This window comes from Podarcis gaigeae, assembly GCF_964106915.1.
Source record: "Podarcis gaigeae genome assembly, chromosome: 12".
NCBI lineage: Eukaryota > Metazoa > Chordata > Lepidosauria > Squamata > Lacertidae > Podarcis > Podarcis gaigeae.
Genome location: NC_139688.1, coordinates 24,522,381 through 24,539,941, shown reverse-complemented (window position 1 = coordinate 24,539,941; position 17,561 = coordinate 24,522,381). Strand labels below are relative to the sequence as shown.

At 42.0% G+C, this 17,561-nt stretch overlaps 1 protein-coding gene and 1 long non-coding RNA gene across 5 annotated transcripts in view; one reads left to right on the top strand and one right to left on the bottom strand.

The window, feature by feature from the left end:
* Positions 1-3,714: 3,714 nt before the first annotated feature.
* On the bottom strand, positions 3,715-15,258 carry LOC310828098. 2 transcript variants are annotated; one of them, XR_014556657.1, is made up of 4 exons: positions 15,155-15,258; positions 13,685-13,825; positions 8,444-8,599; positions 3,715-3,816 (listed from the first exon to the last, which is right to left on the bottom strand). It is a non-coding gene; the product is annotated as an uncharacterized lncRNA (long non-coding RNA). The 2 variants fall into 2 exon arrangements; XR_014556658.1 differs by lacking the exon at positions 15,155-15,258 and having other exon boundaries at positions 13,819-14,010.
* Positions 15,186-17,561, top strand: part of CACNB2 (calcium voltage-gated channel auxiliary subunit beta 2) — a 130,041-nt gene continuing 127,665 nt past the window's right edge. For all 3 annotated transcript variants that reach the window (XM_083704878.1, XM_083704879.1, XM_083704876.1), the window contains exon 1: positions 15,186-15,766. In XM_083704878.1, the coding sequence (XP_083561004.1) occupies positions 15,659-15,766 (108 nt within the window). In that variant the 5' untranslated portion in view covers positions 15,186-15,658. The remainder of the gene's footprint in view (positions 15,767-17,561) is intronic.

The following is a 17,561-nucleotide window of genomic DNA, read 5'->3' as shown; positions in this document are numbered from 1 at the left end:
CCTCCCTTCATGTGGCAATTTAGCCGTCATTGTTAGTGCCTGAAGAGGTCTGCTAACTGTGCAGTACAATCCTGCAGATTTCTATTAAGGCTACTAAGAGCAAATGAGTTCCTTGGAACATTCCCAAGGAAGTGTGTATATGATTGGTGTGTGTAGGTTTAGGCTTACCATGTATGGAAGAACCATGTATGGCAACTTGAGCTCCTTAGCAAAAAGGTGTGATATAAATGTTAAAATAAATAAATATGAAAATGAATTGCACTGTGAAATTGGTCATTACTTTCATTAAGCAAATCACAGTTCCCATGACTCTTCAAAATAAGCTATGACTAGTATCAAATTAGTGATGAAAATCACAGTTCCCTCTTTTTAATTTGTAACCAATTTGGCAGAATAAAGTATTTTCCAGTATGGTGGGAAAGCAGTAGCTCAGTAACAGAACATGAATGTTCCCAGGTTCGATCTTTACTATCCAGTAGTTTATAGTAGTTTAGTATTTTATTCTAAGCCCAATCATGAGTCAAATCAGACACCAATGATATAATTGGGTGCACAACTGTGCCAGCCCTCATTGAAGTACTTGAACTCCCAGTTTGATGACTATCAAAAAACTTAAATGCTTAAATAAGAATGGTACATAAGCAAGGTACATCATGATGGGCGTAAAGCCGAATAAACATTTTTTTTGATGATGAGCAAGGTACTGCTACAGGATACAGCAGGCATACAAGAAGCTAAACGCAAGCTAAGACATTGACCTAATAAGTGGCACGTCTCCAGAACCTTCTTTTTGAAGGATGGGGTGGGCACAGCACTTAGTGTGGCAAATGACTGGAGTCCCAAGACTAGGCAAGTAAATGGGCATTCCTTTTTGTGGGCAGGCTTGCAAGGTCTGTTCGTAGTGATGCCTCCAGCTTCTAGTCACTTTAATGCAAATTTAATGGAAGAGAATGTGAAAAAAGACCTCTCTTTCTTTTGGAAGGGATAGGATTTACTTGACTAGCTGTTTTCCATTAAGACGTTTTCCAACAAACCATGGTGTTGAGTGATGAAGTAAAATAGATTCTCAGAGTATAAATGATATGTATGACTAATGACCTAGGGTTAAGAGAGCAAATTGAATATACTTTTCATATAATTTATCCTGGTGTAAATGCCCTATCAAATATTTTATTATTCCTTCTCCATTTTATTTTATTTCAAGAATGTAGGGAAACCAGTCAAACATCTTTTTCCCTGTGCAAAGAGATGCATATGGCTACCCAAGTGGTTTGGGATAATAGAACTGAATGATTCCAAACTGGATGCCTAAAAAGACAATTTTGAATCCATCAGTACAATGAAAATATGAAGCTTTTTAGCAAATGCTGCATTTGAACTACACACATATCCATGCTAAACCAATCTCATTTTCTTCTTCATGCATTCTTAAGTTGAAAGGGTTATTTCATAGTGCTGTGTGCATGATAAACTGTATACTGAACCTTCATGAAGAACAGCAGATCAAACAAATGCAGACAGTTGTAATAAACCAGAACCATTTTATTGCAGTTTTAATAACGATGTTTCAGGCTGATTGCTCAAAAGCTGCCAAGAGCCCCCGAATAATAAAATTGGAAACATCTGATCTTTCTCTTTTGACAAACCTATCTGGCCATGTTCACAATACCTGAGATATTTCCAGAACTTGTTGTGGAACATTCAACCACTTTTCTATGCAAAACCCATTTGTAATAATGCCTCAGGAGGAAATTTTGTTGTGCTTGGTGTCTTATGCCATTGTGCTTAGGCCATTCAGATGACCCAAGACATGAAGCTTAAACTCTAGTAAACATACAGCCCAAAATGCAATTTTAAAAGAAAAATCTGCTAATGGAACACTTGTATGTCTTCTTCATAATGGAACTACCATATTTTTCGCCCTATAGGACGCACTTTTCCCCCTCCAAAAATGAAGGGGAAATCTGTGTGTGTCCTATGGGGCGAATACAGGCTTTCGCTGAAGCTTGGAGAGCGAGAGGGGTCGGTGTGCACCTACCCCTCTCACTCTCCAGGTTTCAGGAAGCTATCAAGCAAGCCTGGGGAGCCCACGGAAGTTCCCGCAGGGCTCCCTAGGCTGCGGATAGCAGCCTGCTGCCCGGAGCGCGGGAGCGCTGAAGCAAATATATACAGACATTCACCACTGCCATGGTCAAGGCATGATTAGAGTCCAACAAGTGTCCAAGACTCTCTCTCCACTTCTCTCACCGTAAGATGCAAGCAAGAGACTTACAAGAAGTTACACAGAACTCTTGTTATCAGTATTTCCTGTCACACTATGCATGTCCAAAGAACAGTTCCCACAGAAAATGTCCTTGCATAGTGTCAGGGAACTGCCATCGGAAAGGCAGGCGGTGGAAGGGATCTCAGACGCTAAGAGAGACTCTGCAGCAGAGGAAGGCACCAGCAGGGGGAGGGAAAGAGCTCAGAGAGAAAGTGAGTCGGAGGGAGGGCTCCAAGAGACTGCCAGCGAAAACAGTGGAGAAGTCTCAGGACCCCCCATAGGTACACCCACTCCTCGCCGGAAACTGTCTCGCTGAGAATCTCGAAGACGTGTTTCCGTTAAGGAACTTTTATGTTGGAGCAGATTCCGCAAACGCCCACTGTCGGATTCTGCTAGCAATTGAGGGAGTCATGTTTAAGGGGGCTCCGCTTAAGGCAGAGTTTGAGGATCATGCCCAAGCTCTGAGGGACTAAGCTTTAGCGCACAAGCAGCTCATCATCCCATCACACATAGACAAAACAATCTCAGCCTTCTGCTTCTTCTTGAAACTTCTTCTCTGTTCTTCTCTGTTTCTGGAACAAATTACTCTCTCACAAAAAGAGAGAAAATCCAACAGGAACTCCTATTCATTAAGCTCTCATCTGTGCTTCCATGGTGACCTGAACTTGCACAATGGCTGTTAGAATGTGAAACAAGTGGTCATGTGAACATACCTTATTTTCTAATCAAACTAAAGCTGGTTGGGGGGGAATGTAGCAAGCAACAGTATTTGTCAAGGAACTACAGGATTAATATGGATCAACCGCATATTGCGGTTTCAGAAATTAGCAGCTGGAGTGCACTGGATGTGGCGTAAGTGTTAATGTGATTATACCATTGGAAAAACACAAGGCAAGAAGCCTTCCTGGACTGATAACCTAAGGAGGCAGATTCTGAAGGGAAATAGAGGAGAACAATTTGATAATCAAGAACAAGTTGCAAAGCTGAGAATCTCTGCTTTAGATCCATATTTTTAGTTTTATACGGAGATGAGAAAGTGTCTGGATGGCTAACTACCTCAATACTTTTTTATATTCCTTGCTTCTATAGTGTCCATATTGCTAACTGTTGTGATTTGATTGTCATGGCCTTATAAGCAGTTTGTGAACAACTCAAAGCACAAATTCCAGTTATCCACATATGGGATACTCAATCACCAGACAAAGGTTGTACCAGTAGCCTGCCAGAAGTGAATAAGGTACATTTTTGTGGTATTAGGAAACATGGTTCTATCCCCTCTGATTTGAAAGAGAGGCAAACATCTTTGCATAGATTTTTATTTTTACCGTGTGCCTTTGCATCACTTTGCCCCCTTATCTGATGTGAAAACGTTGGTTTTGCACCCTTTTTGCTTTCTTTCTTTCTTTCTTTCTTGCTTTCTTTCTTTCTTTCTTTCTTTCTTTCTTTCCTTCTCTCTCTCTCTCTCTCTCTCTCTCTCTTTCTGCTAGTACTGTATAAGAAATCTGGGGAACTATAATGACAAGTCTTTTGGCTGTCTGCTGTTTTACATTTTCCTACAGTGAAAGTGAATAGCAATTACATTAGCCAATACTCTACAAAGCTTCCAAAACTAAGATTAATTACCAGATGTTCCAAAAAGCTTATCATCATCACCCCTTTCAGGCCCATTGTCCTTGCTTTGAATGTACATGCTTTAGTTGGCCCTTTGACACTTCACACAATACGCTAGACTGTTTCAGGGAGCAGCATGCTGCTCCTTAAATGAATTGGTTTGGTTTCAGCACAAGTCCTTTCCCTCTGTCAGTAATTCATTTGCAAGCTGTACAAGAAAAATGAGGACTCTATATGGCTTCTCTTGATTACACTACAGATTCCTCACAATCTGAATTTCAGTTGGAAAGAATCACCACAGGAGTCTAATCTTCTTTTGCTCTCAATGGATAGGGATTAGTGTTGATAGAAGCTGTATGTGAGACTCCCTCACTGCATCAAGAGAACAGTCCCTTCACTGTTGGAACAGGGACTCCAGCAGTGTTAATATCTTGGAGAATTTGGAGCACAATTTTTATGGATGTGGCCACAGCAACACAATACAAAAAACCTCTTAAACTTCTATTAAATTGGACAGTTGGTACAGCAGAAATGCTCTTAACATGAAGCCGTGATGTGATTTATGCACAGGATAACATTATTATGATCCTTGGTTCTGCAAATGCAACTATTTGCCTATATTTGCATAGATGGTGTAGATTCGATGTTTATTGACTCTGTGAACTAGCAACCATCTCTACAAATCAGTCTTGCAATCACTACCTGAAGGGACAGTAAGGCACTAACAGCCTTCAACAAACCTATGAGTGAACTTTCTTTTCATTCTTGCTTGCAGAGCAATTGTGTGAGGCTTAAAGCTTCCATTTAATTTCAGTCTCACAAATGGAAGCTATCAGAAGTTACCATTTGGCTTACTTAGGATGCAATAAAACAGAGATGAGAAGTGCTGTATGAAGGGGCTATGAAAGGTAAAGGTAAAGAACCCCTGGATGGTTAAGTCCAGCTGAATTCGACTATCACCACATTCCCTGCCATTGAATTATAACATAAAAAAGTTTTGAAGCAAAATTATACAAGGAAAAATGTTGTTTCTGCTCCTGAGATTATGTGTAGGATCATTACACTGGATCCACACACTTCAAATGTAGATTCTCACATGGTCAGCAATTTTGTGACACATGAAACAGTCCTAAAAGTTGTTCTACATGTTTGTCACTGCTTATTGGTGTGTACTTCCATTCAAGAAACGAAGGGTATTTGTTCAACCTGGCACATCTCTGCACTAAGACAAAACTGTGGTGGGTCCTTATTCAAGATATGTTGTTTGCAGATGACACAGCCTCGACAGCATCGCATAGCAGGACAGAATCTTAAACAAAGATGTGCTCTCCCAAGCCCACATTCCCAGCATGTTCGCACTCCTGGGTCAGTGACATCTACACTAGCTTGGTCATGTCCACAGAACAGAAGATGGAAGGATCCCCAAGCAGAGTTGACTTCAAGTACCAGGCCCACTGACAGATAAACTCTGCATTACAGATGTCTGCAAAGGTGATATGAAGGCTGGCAACATCAACCTCGCCCTGTAGGAATTCCTTGCAGTACCTGGACAGGCAGTCAGGTCATGCATCCATAGCAGTGACCAGAGAAGGAATGAGCGTGGGGAGGAGTGCAAAGAGAAGAAACATCTGCAGCAACACAACAAGATGCCTTCATCTGCCCCAGCTGCAACAAAATGTGTCTCTCCTGTATCAGTCTCTACAGCCACAGCAGGCGCTGTAGCCTTCCAACAGCTTGACATAACCCCCAAAGGCGCACTCCTCTACTGTCTCCGAAGACAGAAGGGATATAGCATTTGGAAGAGGCATTTTGCTATTGGAAAGGTACTCTTTGATCCAACACACATAATGCATTTATCAAGGTATTTATCAGACTATGGGAGAAACTTTTGAACATCAACATAGATCTTAGATTACTTTTATTAATTTGTGAACAGACGGATAACCTGATGACATGGTGCTGCTATCACTCTCCTGCTTTGGTCTCAATAATCTACTGGCAGCCTTCAGTATGTATTGCTAGCAGGATGTGCTTTCCGTGAATTATTCCAAGATCAAAATTATGGTTCTTGGAAAGCATAGTCCCAGATTCAAATAGAAAATGGAGCAGTAGAATCTAGAGCAAATGCGTTCCTTTATATACCTTGAAGTCCTTTTTGCTGAGACACTGTGGTGGAAGGGGCATATCAAGGCTGCAAACCTAAGGTGCAGAAAGCTTGTGAGACACTAATGAAGTTTTATTGCATGGTAGGTGGAAAGCTGTTTGTAACTGCTCTTAATTTTTTTACAGTACTAGTAAATTGGTTCCCCAAATGCTTTATGGTACAGAGGTTTTGGGTATCAATATGAAAGCCAGTAAAGGACTAGAAATGGTGCAGAATAAATTTGTCAGAGCAGCACTCTCCCTACCTAACGGGACATCAGTGTTAGATGGCTGTATATTTTTATTGTATATTTAGTGTCTGTCAATGTTTTGGATGTTGTCATGGTCATTAGCTAGCGCATTAAAAGTTTGATTTGATTACAATACATCAAAAAGTAAAATACTGTTTATATATAATAGAAACCTTAATACTTACGCTATTTTAGATAAGAGTAAGAACTGATTATTGTCTTCTATAATCTTGCTGCTAGTAACTGCTTATATTTATTATATATAATAATGATCATTTGTTATTTGTACCCTGCCTTGCCCCAGCCACTCTATAAAGAAAAGTTCTTTCTTTATTATATAAAATAACAAATATTTATTGTTCTTTTATTTCTGTTTATGTAAAAAATTCAAGAGAAAGAAATTCTTAAGGTAAATACTGTATGAGGAATACTGTTAAAAACAGGTTTCTTTAAATTTGAGGGACTATACTTCAAACCGCTTATTCTAGATTCAGTTTGTTCCTTCTCTGTAACTAACAGCCATTTATACACAGTTGGCAGTTGATAATTATCTCAATGTTGTTCCCTATTTGATTCCACAGATTAGATATTATTATCACTTTTCACTGTTTACTTGTTTACATTAACATTATTTCATATGGCATAAAGTAGATTTTGGAATGCTGTAAAATGCATAAAGTAAAAACAAAGGAAAGATCTTCCTTCCTTCCTACATGTTGTGAATAGGCAAGCAATGTCTTACACCCTGTGGGGAATAAAAGCTCTATACAGTACTGAGAGTGTTACTGAGAGTGTTACTTTGTCCCTGTTGCCATGGTGCTTCTGCTCTCTATTAGCTTCAGATAAGCCCCAAGTTTTAACTTTGCATCTCACAATGAAGTTTTCTGGTTGTCATTATTTGAATCTCTCTCCTCCTGACCCTATTACACATTCAAGTCTCTAGGTAATAAATCATGAAACATAATTTTTAAAAAGGTTCTTTTTAAAAAGGTTTGATGCTACCTGCCCAACCTAAGATATCCACAGCATTCAGGTTCACAATGTCTAAGCACCATAAACAAAAGCTGAGTTATACTTTTCTATCTATTCAGCTTATCAATAAAAATATTTTATGCTAGTGTAATTTAGCTAGGGTTTTCTAATTAGGTACATGGTCTCCAGGAACATAATACAGTACAATGTTATATGTTTTAAACTATTATGTGCAGTGCTTTTATTTTCTAAAAAAATGTTTAGGGGTACTCTCATTTTCCCACTCATACTGAAATACTGCCAAAGGATTATTTCATGTTTCAGAGATAAGCTCTCCTGAACAGCACTTTGCCTCTCCCACAATCAGACCTGAAACAGAAGTATTGTGCTATAGATATGGAAGCGGAAGTTCACAATTAAAGGTGAACCTATATAATTCACTCTCTCCAAAACAATACAAGAACTGTAACACAACTATACTTTGAAATTAACACTCTTCTGAATTCTCCATAAAAATGCATATATTTGTGCAAATAACATAAAAGTCTATTATTTAAGGGGAAATTGGTTTTGGAAAATGAGTATATTATGCAAAAATATATACAGTAAGTGCAGTAAGTGATATTCTCACTAAGATGCTGATGGATTTTCATGATGGCCTTTTTTAATAAAAAAATCCAAAATGACGTACAAATGCAGAGAACTGAACTTTAGATTAGAAAAATGAGTAACGGAGAGAAATTGAACTTCACAGTCACCTATCCATAGCTATAGGAAGTGTGTGTGCAATGCCTCTTCCCCCTGATATACCCCTTCCAGCTCCCCCTTCCAGAGAAGCGGGACAGTGATCAGAAAGGAGCATGTGGGTAAATTTTAGGTGGGGAAAAGATGAAGGTGAAGCAGGAGATGATCAGGAATGGGAAGGAAAGGATCAGTTAAAATTTACAATTTCTTCACATATAATTCAGGTTAAGTTAACTGTGAATAATTCCTTTATCCTTTCTTCAGCCAAGCATATAATTGAGAGAAAACATGTCAGAAATGCCTTATGTATTTTCAGTCATCACTTGTTTTCTTTGTGTGCTTTAGAAGGCTTTCCCCTGCCCCCAGTCATATGTGCAATTGGTTTTGATGAAAACCTACCCTCCTCCCACTATAGTGCTAACAATTCCATTTATCATGACAGAAATCTAACACTTCCTACCTGTATGGCTCCCTCTTCATAGCAAAATGGTCATCTGACTTGTTCACCATGAGGAAAGTGTGCAATTTTCCATGCCACTATTCAGTTTGCAGAAACATGCTAATTGTAGGTTCTGCTTGTGACAAATGAGTCAGTTTGATAAACTTCAAAGGAGACCTGAGAAGGAAGAACAAATCATTCAGATTATGAGAATACACAGCAGCGCTAACAGGTTTATTTTGCATTTATAAAAGAGCACATCCAAAGCAACAACAAATGCCCCTCTTCCCTTCCTCTTGCTACCAAACTGGGCACCACTCAGCTATTATTATAGGCATAAATCCTACCTATTTGCCCGAACTCATTTCCTGTGTGTTGTAACCTGCATCTCTTCCATTCCAATAAAGCTCATTTAAGCATTATCCTCCTTAGTATTCTCAGGACCACATTATATTATTAGGGAAGGCATTTCAAGTGTACACTTAAACATGTAAAGTATGTTTAGCAAAGAACCATATGCCCCACGTTCAATCTCTGCTATCTCTGGATAGTGTGCAGAAACACTCGTGCCTAGAAATTTGGAGAGCTGCTTCCAGTCTGGCCAAGCTAGACAAAGATGCCATTCACACATGAACAGCTTTAAAAAGTAAGTAGTGTGACTGGGATCCTAACTGGGATCCTTGCATGAGTCTGGGGAGCCTTAATCCTTTGCTTCCTGTTGCAGTTCCAATTCAGCCTGAGCTTTGCATTGGGAGAAACATTTCCACTGGTGCAAATGAAAGGTTTTATTTCAGTACAAATAGCACGAGTGAATGTGTGTGTTAATTATCCATATCAGGACTGGAACATGGGGGGAAAGGGTTAAATTGCCTCTCACTCCCCTACCAGGGCCCTGATCCAAACTGTGCCCCTCACACTTAAAATTTACTTTTAAGATGTTTGGAATTGCCCAAGAAAGATGTAAAGTTATTTTTGTATGCCACAACTGCTGCTCGAATCTTATTAGCCAAGAAGTGGAAAACACAAGAACTACCAACTGTGGAAGAATGGCAGATGAAGATGATGGACTTTTTTGAGCTACCTGACCTGACTGGAAGAATCCGCGACCAGAAAGAAGAGGAATATCAAGAAGATTGGAGTTAATTCAAGGGGTATTTGAATAAATATTGTAATATTAAAAATTAGAAGTTACTTGAAAGTATCAAACAGGCCTAGGATTAAATTAGGATTTATTTAAATAAACGGGATTTAGAACACTAAGAAAAGTGAAGAAATTTGATTATAACTGGAATATTGTTGTTTAATAATGATATTGGAAAGCTGTTACATTCAGATACAAGGAAATTCAGAAGGGAGGAACTAGAGGAAGTCAAGTAACATGTTTATAAGGTTGGATTTTTAAATAATTAAGTTTGTTTGTGTTGTTTATCTGTTTGCTGTTATTTTTTACAGATGTATTTTTTTCCTCTTTTTTGTTTTTGCTTTTGTTTGTTTTTTGGTTGTGCAACGTTTGTTGCAGTATGTGTTATAATTATATAAAACTTAATTAAAATTATTGGGGGGGAAATAAAATTTACTTTTAAGATTGCTTATTGCATACATGGCATCTGGTCTAGTTTTGCCCTCAGGGTGGGCAATACTAAAGCTAAATGGAGCAACGGTCTGGCTTATATAAAGCAGCTTCCAGTGTATGTAAGAATGAAACAAACCCAAGAGTAGGAATAAAGGTTCCCATTATTACAAATACCGTAACTATGCAGTTCTGCCATCTGCCTATCAGACAGAGATAGTCAAATAAGTAGCCAACTCCACTGGGGTGTGTGGGTGGGTGAGAGGAGACAATCCCCATCTATTCCTGTATCTGCAAGAATTAGGGTTACCTCTGTCTGCTTGCTGTTCCTTCATGAGGAAGCCTTTGGCTTATCGTTACTGCAACTTCCTCTTAGGCTTCTAAACCATTGGGAGGCATGTGGAAACTACTCCAGCAGCCTTCTCCAGTTGCATTGTTCTTGTACTGCTGGTCAGACTACTCATGAGTAAGCAACTGGTTTAGCAGCTTCTGAAAGTCTAAGGTAAAGGTACCCCTGACCGTTAGGGACAGTTGCAGAGGACTCTGGGTGTTGCGCACTCATCTCACTCTATAGGCCGAGGGAGCCGGCGTTTGTCCACAGACAGCTTCCAGGTCATGTGGCCAGCATGACTAAGCCGCTTCTGGTGAACCAGAGCAGCGCACGGAAACGCCGTTTACCTTCCTGCCGGAGCGGTACCTATTTATCTACTTGCACTTTGATGTGCTTTCGAACTGCTAGGTGGGCAGGAGCTGGAACCGAACAATGGGAGCTCACCCTGTCGTGGAGATTTGAACCGCAACCTTCTGCAAGCCCTAGGCTCTGTGGTTTAGACCACAGCGCCACCCACGTCCCTTAGTCTAGCTGCCACCAAAAGAAGTCAATGACTACAGGGGTTTGTTTGTTTTTGTTTCCCTTTGGAAATAAAGGTAATAAGACCAGTTTAGGACCACACTGAATGGCTTTGTCCCATGATCTCACCAACCACCTTAAAGATATCTATCCAAAATCATAATATTTTTCCACAGTGCCACATGTAAAGAAAGATCCAATCTCCTTGCACTCTCTACAACAATGAGGACTCATTGCACTAAACATACAGCTAAGAGCTTGCAGGGAAAGTGACTTTTAAAAAGGAATTGGCCCTTAGCTAGTAGCTACTGAATGAAAAGCTCATTTTCTGCATATAACCTTCCATCCATCAGCATCTATTGGCATATCCATATCCTGCTTTCCATAGCACCTGTCGTCTGCCATTAGCTGTGCCTGAAGAATTCTGGGGAAAACTTAAATAATTTTAATATTGTTACACAAGCCCAGTGCCTGCCTCTCTCTCCACCAAGCAAAGGGCCATTCTCCCTTTGGAGAACAGAAGACACGACAGAGACTGTCATGCTTTAAGAAATAGGATTTACAGTCTGCGTGGAGAGAGTCCAAATCTTATATCATGGCCCAAAGCATTGCAGGCAACCTTCTCTCTTCTCCCCAAAGATGGATCTCAGCCTCACTTCCTCCTTTTTCCCAAAAGCCCCTTGCCCGCCCCCCAGCAGTTACACTGGCAACCTTCCAAATCTCCAGACTCTGGTAACACCTGGGATAAGAAGTTACACTGTCTTTTTAACGACCCACAATGGCTCTCTCCAGGCCCCTAGTTTGGCCTGGCTACCCAGGAATTCCTTTGCAGCTTATATTCTCCCTTCATATCACAGATCTTAGCATTTATTAATTTTAGTGTTTAGGGGACCCCACCCCCATCCCGTTCTGTAACAATATGATTAAAATAAGTTTTAAAATAGGGTTTGTGTGAAGGTTTGCATGCACAGCTGTATAACTTGCCACTAGAGTTGGTGATAGAAAAAAATAATAAGGCAAATTTTCAGGTTTTTGTTCAGATAAAAAAGTCCAAGGAATTTCAAAGACACTAATAAGACTTTCATTAACAGTGGTACATTTTGTCAGTGGGACTTCATTGTAGCTCTGAAGATTTGTGTCTGTTTAATTAAAAGCTGTGCTTACACTAACAGCAAAGAAACATAATTTTAACTTGCTAACCATATGATAGACTGTGAAATCCTTAGACCTCTCCTTGGATATACTTTGAAAAGAGACTAGCTGCATTTTGTTAGATTCTTTGTTTGACTTTGGAGATAAACAGACATATGGGTTTGTGAATGACGAGTGATGACAAAATCCATCTTGGTAGAGCTACTTTGCATTCCTCCCTTCTGACTCTTTCCTTATACAGTTACTTCATACAACAGTATGTTTAATGTACCAAAAGCCTATTACTGTGAGGTGTTTTTTTAAAAAAACTACCGTATTTTCCCATGCATATGACTAGGTTTTTTTCCTAATAACTTATATCAAAATTAGGGAAGTCTTATACACAGATAGTGCTGAGGCCATTTTCTTAAATCTGAGTTTTATACATGGGGGCATCTTATAGACAGAAAAATACGGTACACGAGCAGACAGTGTGGCTGGATTTCACACCCACTGCTTATGCATTTAAGCACTTCTATCTCATGTCAGTGAAAGAAACTCTCTACTTTATAGCTGCTGTCACATTCATTCACTAAAAAGCAGGCAAAAACAAATCCACATCCAAAAGCAGCCAACATGTTATGATAAAAATAGCCAACAGTGCCACAATTTAAACTGCAAAAGGGAAAATGCTGCACAAGGGGAATAATAATAGACACAGGGGGAGGGAGATCCTTATGAACAAATATATTGTTAAAATATGCTAAAGGTTGAGTTATTTGTGCCAATAATTTTAAGAAGACTTTCTAAAGTGCAACAGTAAGTCCAGTCTATAGCATGGTAGAACGTGCACTTTGTATGCAGGATGAGATTCAATCTCTAGTTCCACCACATAAAAGGATCTCTGACGATAGGGATGAAAAGGTCCTGGTCTTAGGCCCTGGAGAATTGTAGCCAATTGGGGTAAACAACAAGGTTAGGATGGGGAAGCAGTGGCCCTCCAGATGCTGTTGGACTCCTATCAGTCCCAGCTAGCACTGCCAGTGGCTAGAAGTGATGGGAATTATAGTCCAACAACATCTGGAAGGACACCAAATACTGTAGTACAGGGATAGATGGACCAGAGGTCTAACACAGCATATTTCCCTACCATTTGACAATTTATCCTCACCAATAAATGCTGAACTGCTGCTTTCCCTCCAAAATAGAAGTGGCAGCAAGAAACATGCTTTTAAAGAATTGCACATTATGTTTGGCTTGATTCTCAGCATGCCTGACTCAGGAATTTTAACTGTTTGCTTGGGCTTTTTTCAAGAAAGGTGTTTGCTTATGCGGTAGGATTTCCTAATGCTAATTGCAGCATGTGGGTAGTGCTGGTGTTGGGGGGGTGTGTGTAGATTTACATCAGGATAGTGGCTGAGAGGGAAGGGTCAAATCTCCCTTTCCCCACATACTGCAGTCCTGGTGAAAATCACCACCTCCCTCCAGTACAGTGGTACCTCGGGTTAAGAACTTAATTCGTTCTGGAGCTCTGTTCATAACCTGAAACTGTTCTTAACCCGAAGCACCACTTTAGCTAATGGAGCCTCCTGCTGCTGCCGCGCCGCCGGAGCATGATTTCTGTTCTCATCCTGAAGCAAAGTTCTTAACCCGAGGTAATATTTCTGGTTTAGCGGAATCCGTAACCTGAAGCGTATGTAACCCGAGGTACCACTGTATCTTGCATCTGCTGCTTCCAGAGGTGGTTGCGAGAAGCACCTCTCAGCAAAAGACAGCCTCTCACATCTGTCCCTCTTTGGGCCAAGGCAGAAAGCAGAAACGAAAGGAAGCGCTCTGCTCACTCACCTTCTCTCTATGGCCAGGATGAAATAGAGAGAGTTGGCCATCACCTCATATTCTCACTTGCTCACATGCCCTCTCCTTCTGCCGGGGGGTGGGGGCACAGTGGTGGGGAATAGGCCCAGGAAGACCAAATTCTCTATTGTCCTCCATGCTGCTTAGTGAAAGAGGGCAAGGAAGGTGCAGCTGCTGTTCCGAAGATTAAAAGGTAAAGGTAAAGGTACCCCTGCCCGTACGGACCAGTCTTGCCAGACTCTGGGGTTGTGCGCCCATCTCACTCAAGAGGCCGGGGGCCAGCGCTGTCCGAAGACACTTCCGGGTCACGTGGCCAGTGTGACATCGCTGCTCTGGCGAGCCAGAGCTGCACACGGAAACGCCGTTTACCTTCCCGCTAGAAAGCGGTCCCTATTTATCTACTTGCACCCGAGGGTGCTTTCGAACTGCTAGGTTGGCAGGCGCTGGGACCGAGCAACGGGAGCGCACCCCGCTGCGGGAATTCGAACCGCCGACCTTTCGATCGGCAAGCCCTAGGCGCTGAGGCTTTTACCCACAGCGCCACCCGCGTCCCCGTTCTGAAGATTAGCCAGTCTCTTTTTTTGTTCACTCGCACTCAAGATCTGGAAGGCTTTGTTGGGTTTGATCCTCCCTGCTGCAACGCCCAGGGTTGCCAACTTGAAGAAAATAATTGGGGGGTGGGGAGGTAGGTAAGTCCCACCTGGTATAATTGATCCCATGACACAGCGCGCTCACAACATTTGAAGGGCAATACCCATCAACTTTGTGGCGCCAGCCCCCTCAAATATTTTAATGGAGGAAGGGAGCAAAGGGACCTCAGCCCCTAGGAGCTGGTTCCTCTGGCAATGCCCAAAGAGAGAGGGCATATGAGCACATACAGTTTCCCACAGGTGAGATCCAAACCAGTGGCACTTAGTACTTGCACCTGAGGGAGGAAAAAAATGAAAGGCGGAGAGGGTGTTTGTTTGATATATTTTCTTTACCAGCACCAGATGCTGGCTGGCTACTTGGCTGCCCTTCCTTCAGCAAAGCGGCAATGTTAAGCACTTTTTCTCTTTTTTTGCTTTGTTTTACGTGCAGCTTGTAACCAGCGTGCCTGACTAGCCAATGTTACTCTTCGCTCGCTTTGGAGTGTGTGCCTTGTGTTTTAAAAAAGAAAAACACTTTGTTCGACGACGGCTTGTCTTGGCCTTCCGAGCAGGAGGATAAAATTCAGGGACCGGCGACTTTCTTGAGGAGAAACGACGGGGCCGCCACTCGACGACCGCGCGGCGGCCATTCCACACACCCCTCCCTCAGCTTTTCCCGCGCTTTCCCCACCGCCCACCTTTCTCGGGGCGGGGGGAAGAAACGACAGGGTGGTCGAGATTTCATCTTCCCTCAGGCGCCTCCTCCTCCTCCCCGTCTCCTCCCCCTTTTGCTCGGCTGTAGTAGCGGTTGCTGCGCTCTGGGCTCTACGAGGCACCGAGGAGCCGCGCTGTTACTTGAGGGCTGGGCGAGGCGAGCAGCTGCGGCAGGAGCCCAGAGTCTTTTCGTTTTGTTTCTCACCATCTCCCTCAGCCAAGCAACCGACCTAAGCAAGCAAGCAAGCCAGACAGGCGGGCGGGCGGGCGGGCGAGCAAGGAAAGGCACTTGAACCGTTTCAAAATGGCCCATCCCTGAGGGAGAAGAAGAAGCAAGAGCCATCCTCGTGCACCAACCGCCGCCGATTCAAAAAGAGAGAGAGAGAGGCGGCGACTACTTGGCGACTGCTTCGCTGAGGCGCTTTGTTGTTGGAAGTGTCGGCGAGTTGTTCCCCCCCCCCATCCACCCTCCCCACCCGCTTTCTCCAATGGTCCAAAGTGACATGTCCAAATCGCCTCCCACTCCAGCAACGGCGGCGCAGGAGATGCAGATGGAGTTGCTGGACAACCCCCCAGCTCCAGTCCCGGCTGTGCAGGTACAGTTATTGAGGGGTGGAGGGGGACAGAGAGGGAGGGGCTGCTCGCCTAAAAATTAGGGGGCGGCTTTCTTTCCGTGCGGCCCCCGCCCCCTCCATATGGCCAGGGGAAACCTTAATGGTGACTCCGCTTCCACATTGTTGCTCTTGGGAGCCAGAGTTTTCGAGGCTTCACTTGGCAGTGAAATCCCCTGTCGCCGCCCCCCCCCCCAAAAAAGAACCCTGCTGGCTTCCATCTTTTTTACTTTACAAGGTAAAGCTGCTATTCGAGGGGAAGAGCAAGAGAAAGGCGAGGAGACTCCTCTATTGAGCAATCTCAGATTGGGCACAGGGTGAAATTCTGCCCCCAACGGCGTGTCGACTCGGATTTACTTCCCACCGAGTTCAGTAGGACTTGCTCCGGGGTCTGTGAGCACAGAATTGCAAGCTAATGTTCCAGCCCTGTGAGTGAGTGGGTTTACTCAGAAGTAGGTTTTGTGTGTCCAGTGGGATTTTGTCACATGCCAATGTATTTAGGGTTTGCAAATCAGAAGTGAGCCCCTTTCTGTTTTTATAAAATTTATGTCCTAGTGTAACTTCAGGATTTCAATCTGGAACAGTTTCGCTCTTGGTTCTTTATTAGCATGTGTGTGAATGAAAATCTTTACCTATAAGCATGCGCTCAAATGTGGGTGGGATTGCTGGCTATTTGTGCCCTTAATTATGACTGCAACAGGGTGCTTTTGTCTCCACACCTGAGTGTTCATCACCTGATCACTGTACCATCACAAATAACAGACCCATAATTCGCTTGTCGCCTGCCCCCATCCCACTCACCACACCATGTACTTTAGTGGAACCTTCTCATGCTTTACTGCCACTCATCAGTTAGCCTGCAGTGATCAAACATAGAAAATGCAAGTGTTGTGTGAACCAAGCCAGCGGTGGTTATATTTTACCTTAAATGGTCTGTAATAGGTGCCTATAGACCTACCAAAAATCTTGTCTTTGTTCAGAGCCAGAAGCAAGTTCGGAGTTAGAAGCAAGTATTTGTTGTAGGGAAATCAGAACAATATGAATGGCTCAACTTTGGAAAGTTGGTGGGAGAGGGGAAACTCTGGGTAGGAAAATTCATGTATTCCCCTTATGGGCACATGGAGAGATGTGGCCAATGAGGAGTTAAGGCAGGTTCTTGTTGCATCTGTTTTAATAAAACACATAATATGATTTGTTGTATACTCACAATAAAAGTGTTAGAGGACCAGAGTGGAGAGAAAAAATGTGCATGTGTAAGTTTAAGAGAAGGGCAAAAATTCTAACTCATGTAATGACAGTATAGAACAAGTACTTCTGTATGTTGTTGGGTTTTTGGTTTTTGTTTTTTTAAATACTCTGTATCATGGGGTGTGTTAATGTAAGCAAGCCATGATGTTTAATAGCTGTATTTAAAGCCAGACCAATAGTTTTCGTTATCTGAAAAGTACATGTGTACTTTTCTTTCCTTAGCATATCAGTTGTTTCAGCAACAGTTTTCTACATGTTACTTTTGGTTTTTAAACTGATACTTCTTTTTCTGGTTTTCAATGTTACTGACAAGGGAACTATTTTATAGATATATGTGTGAGCATGTATATGAAATGTGTTCCTTACCGTAGTTCACACTTCAATTCCATTTTTGAGTTAGTTAACTGCATAAATTGCTGCTGAATGTTTTAAACTCATCAGGGATATGGCAACATCTTATTGTGCATGGTGTTTTTAACCTAATTAATTATTTTAATGTTGGTGAATGAACAAAAACAATGATAAATGCATT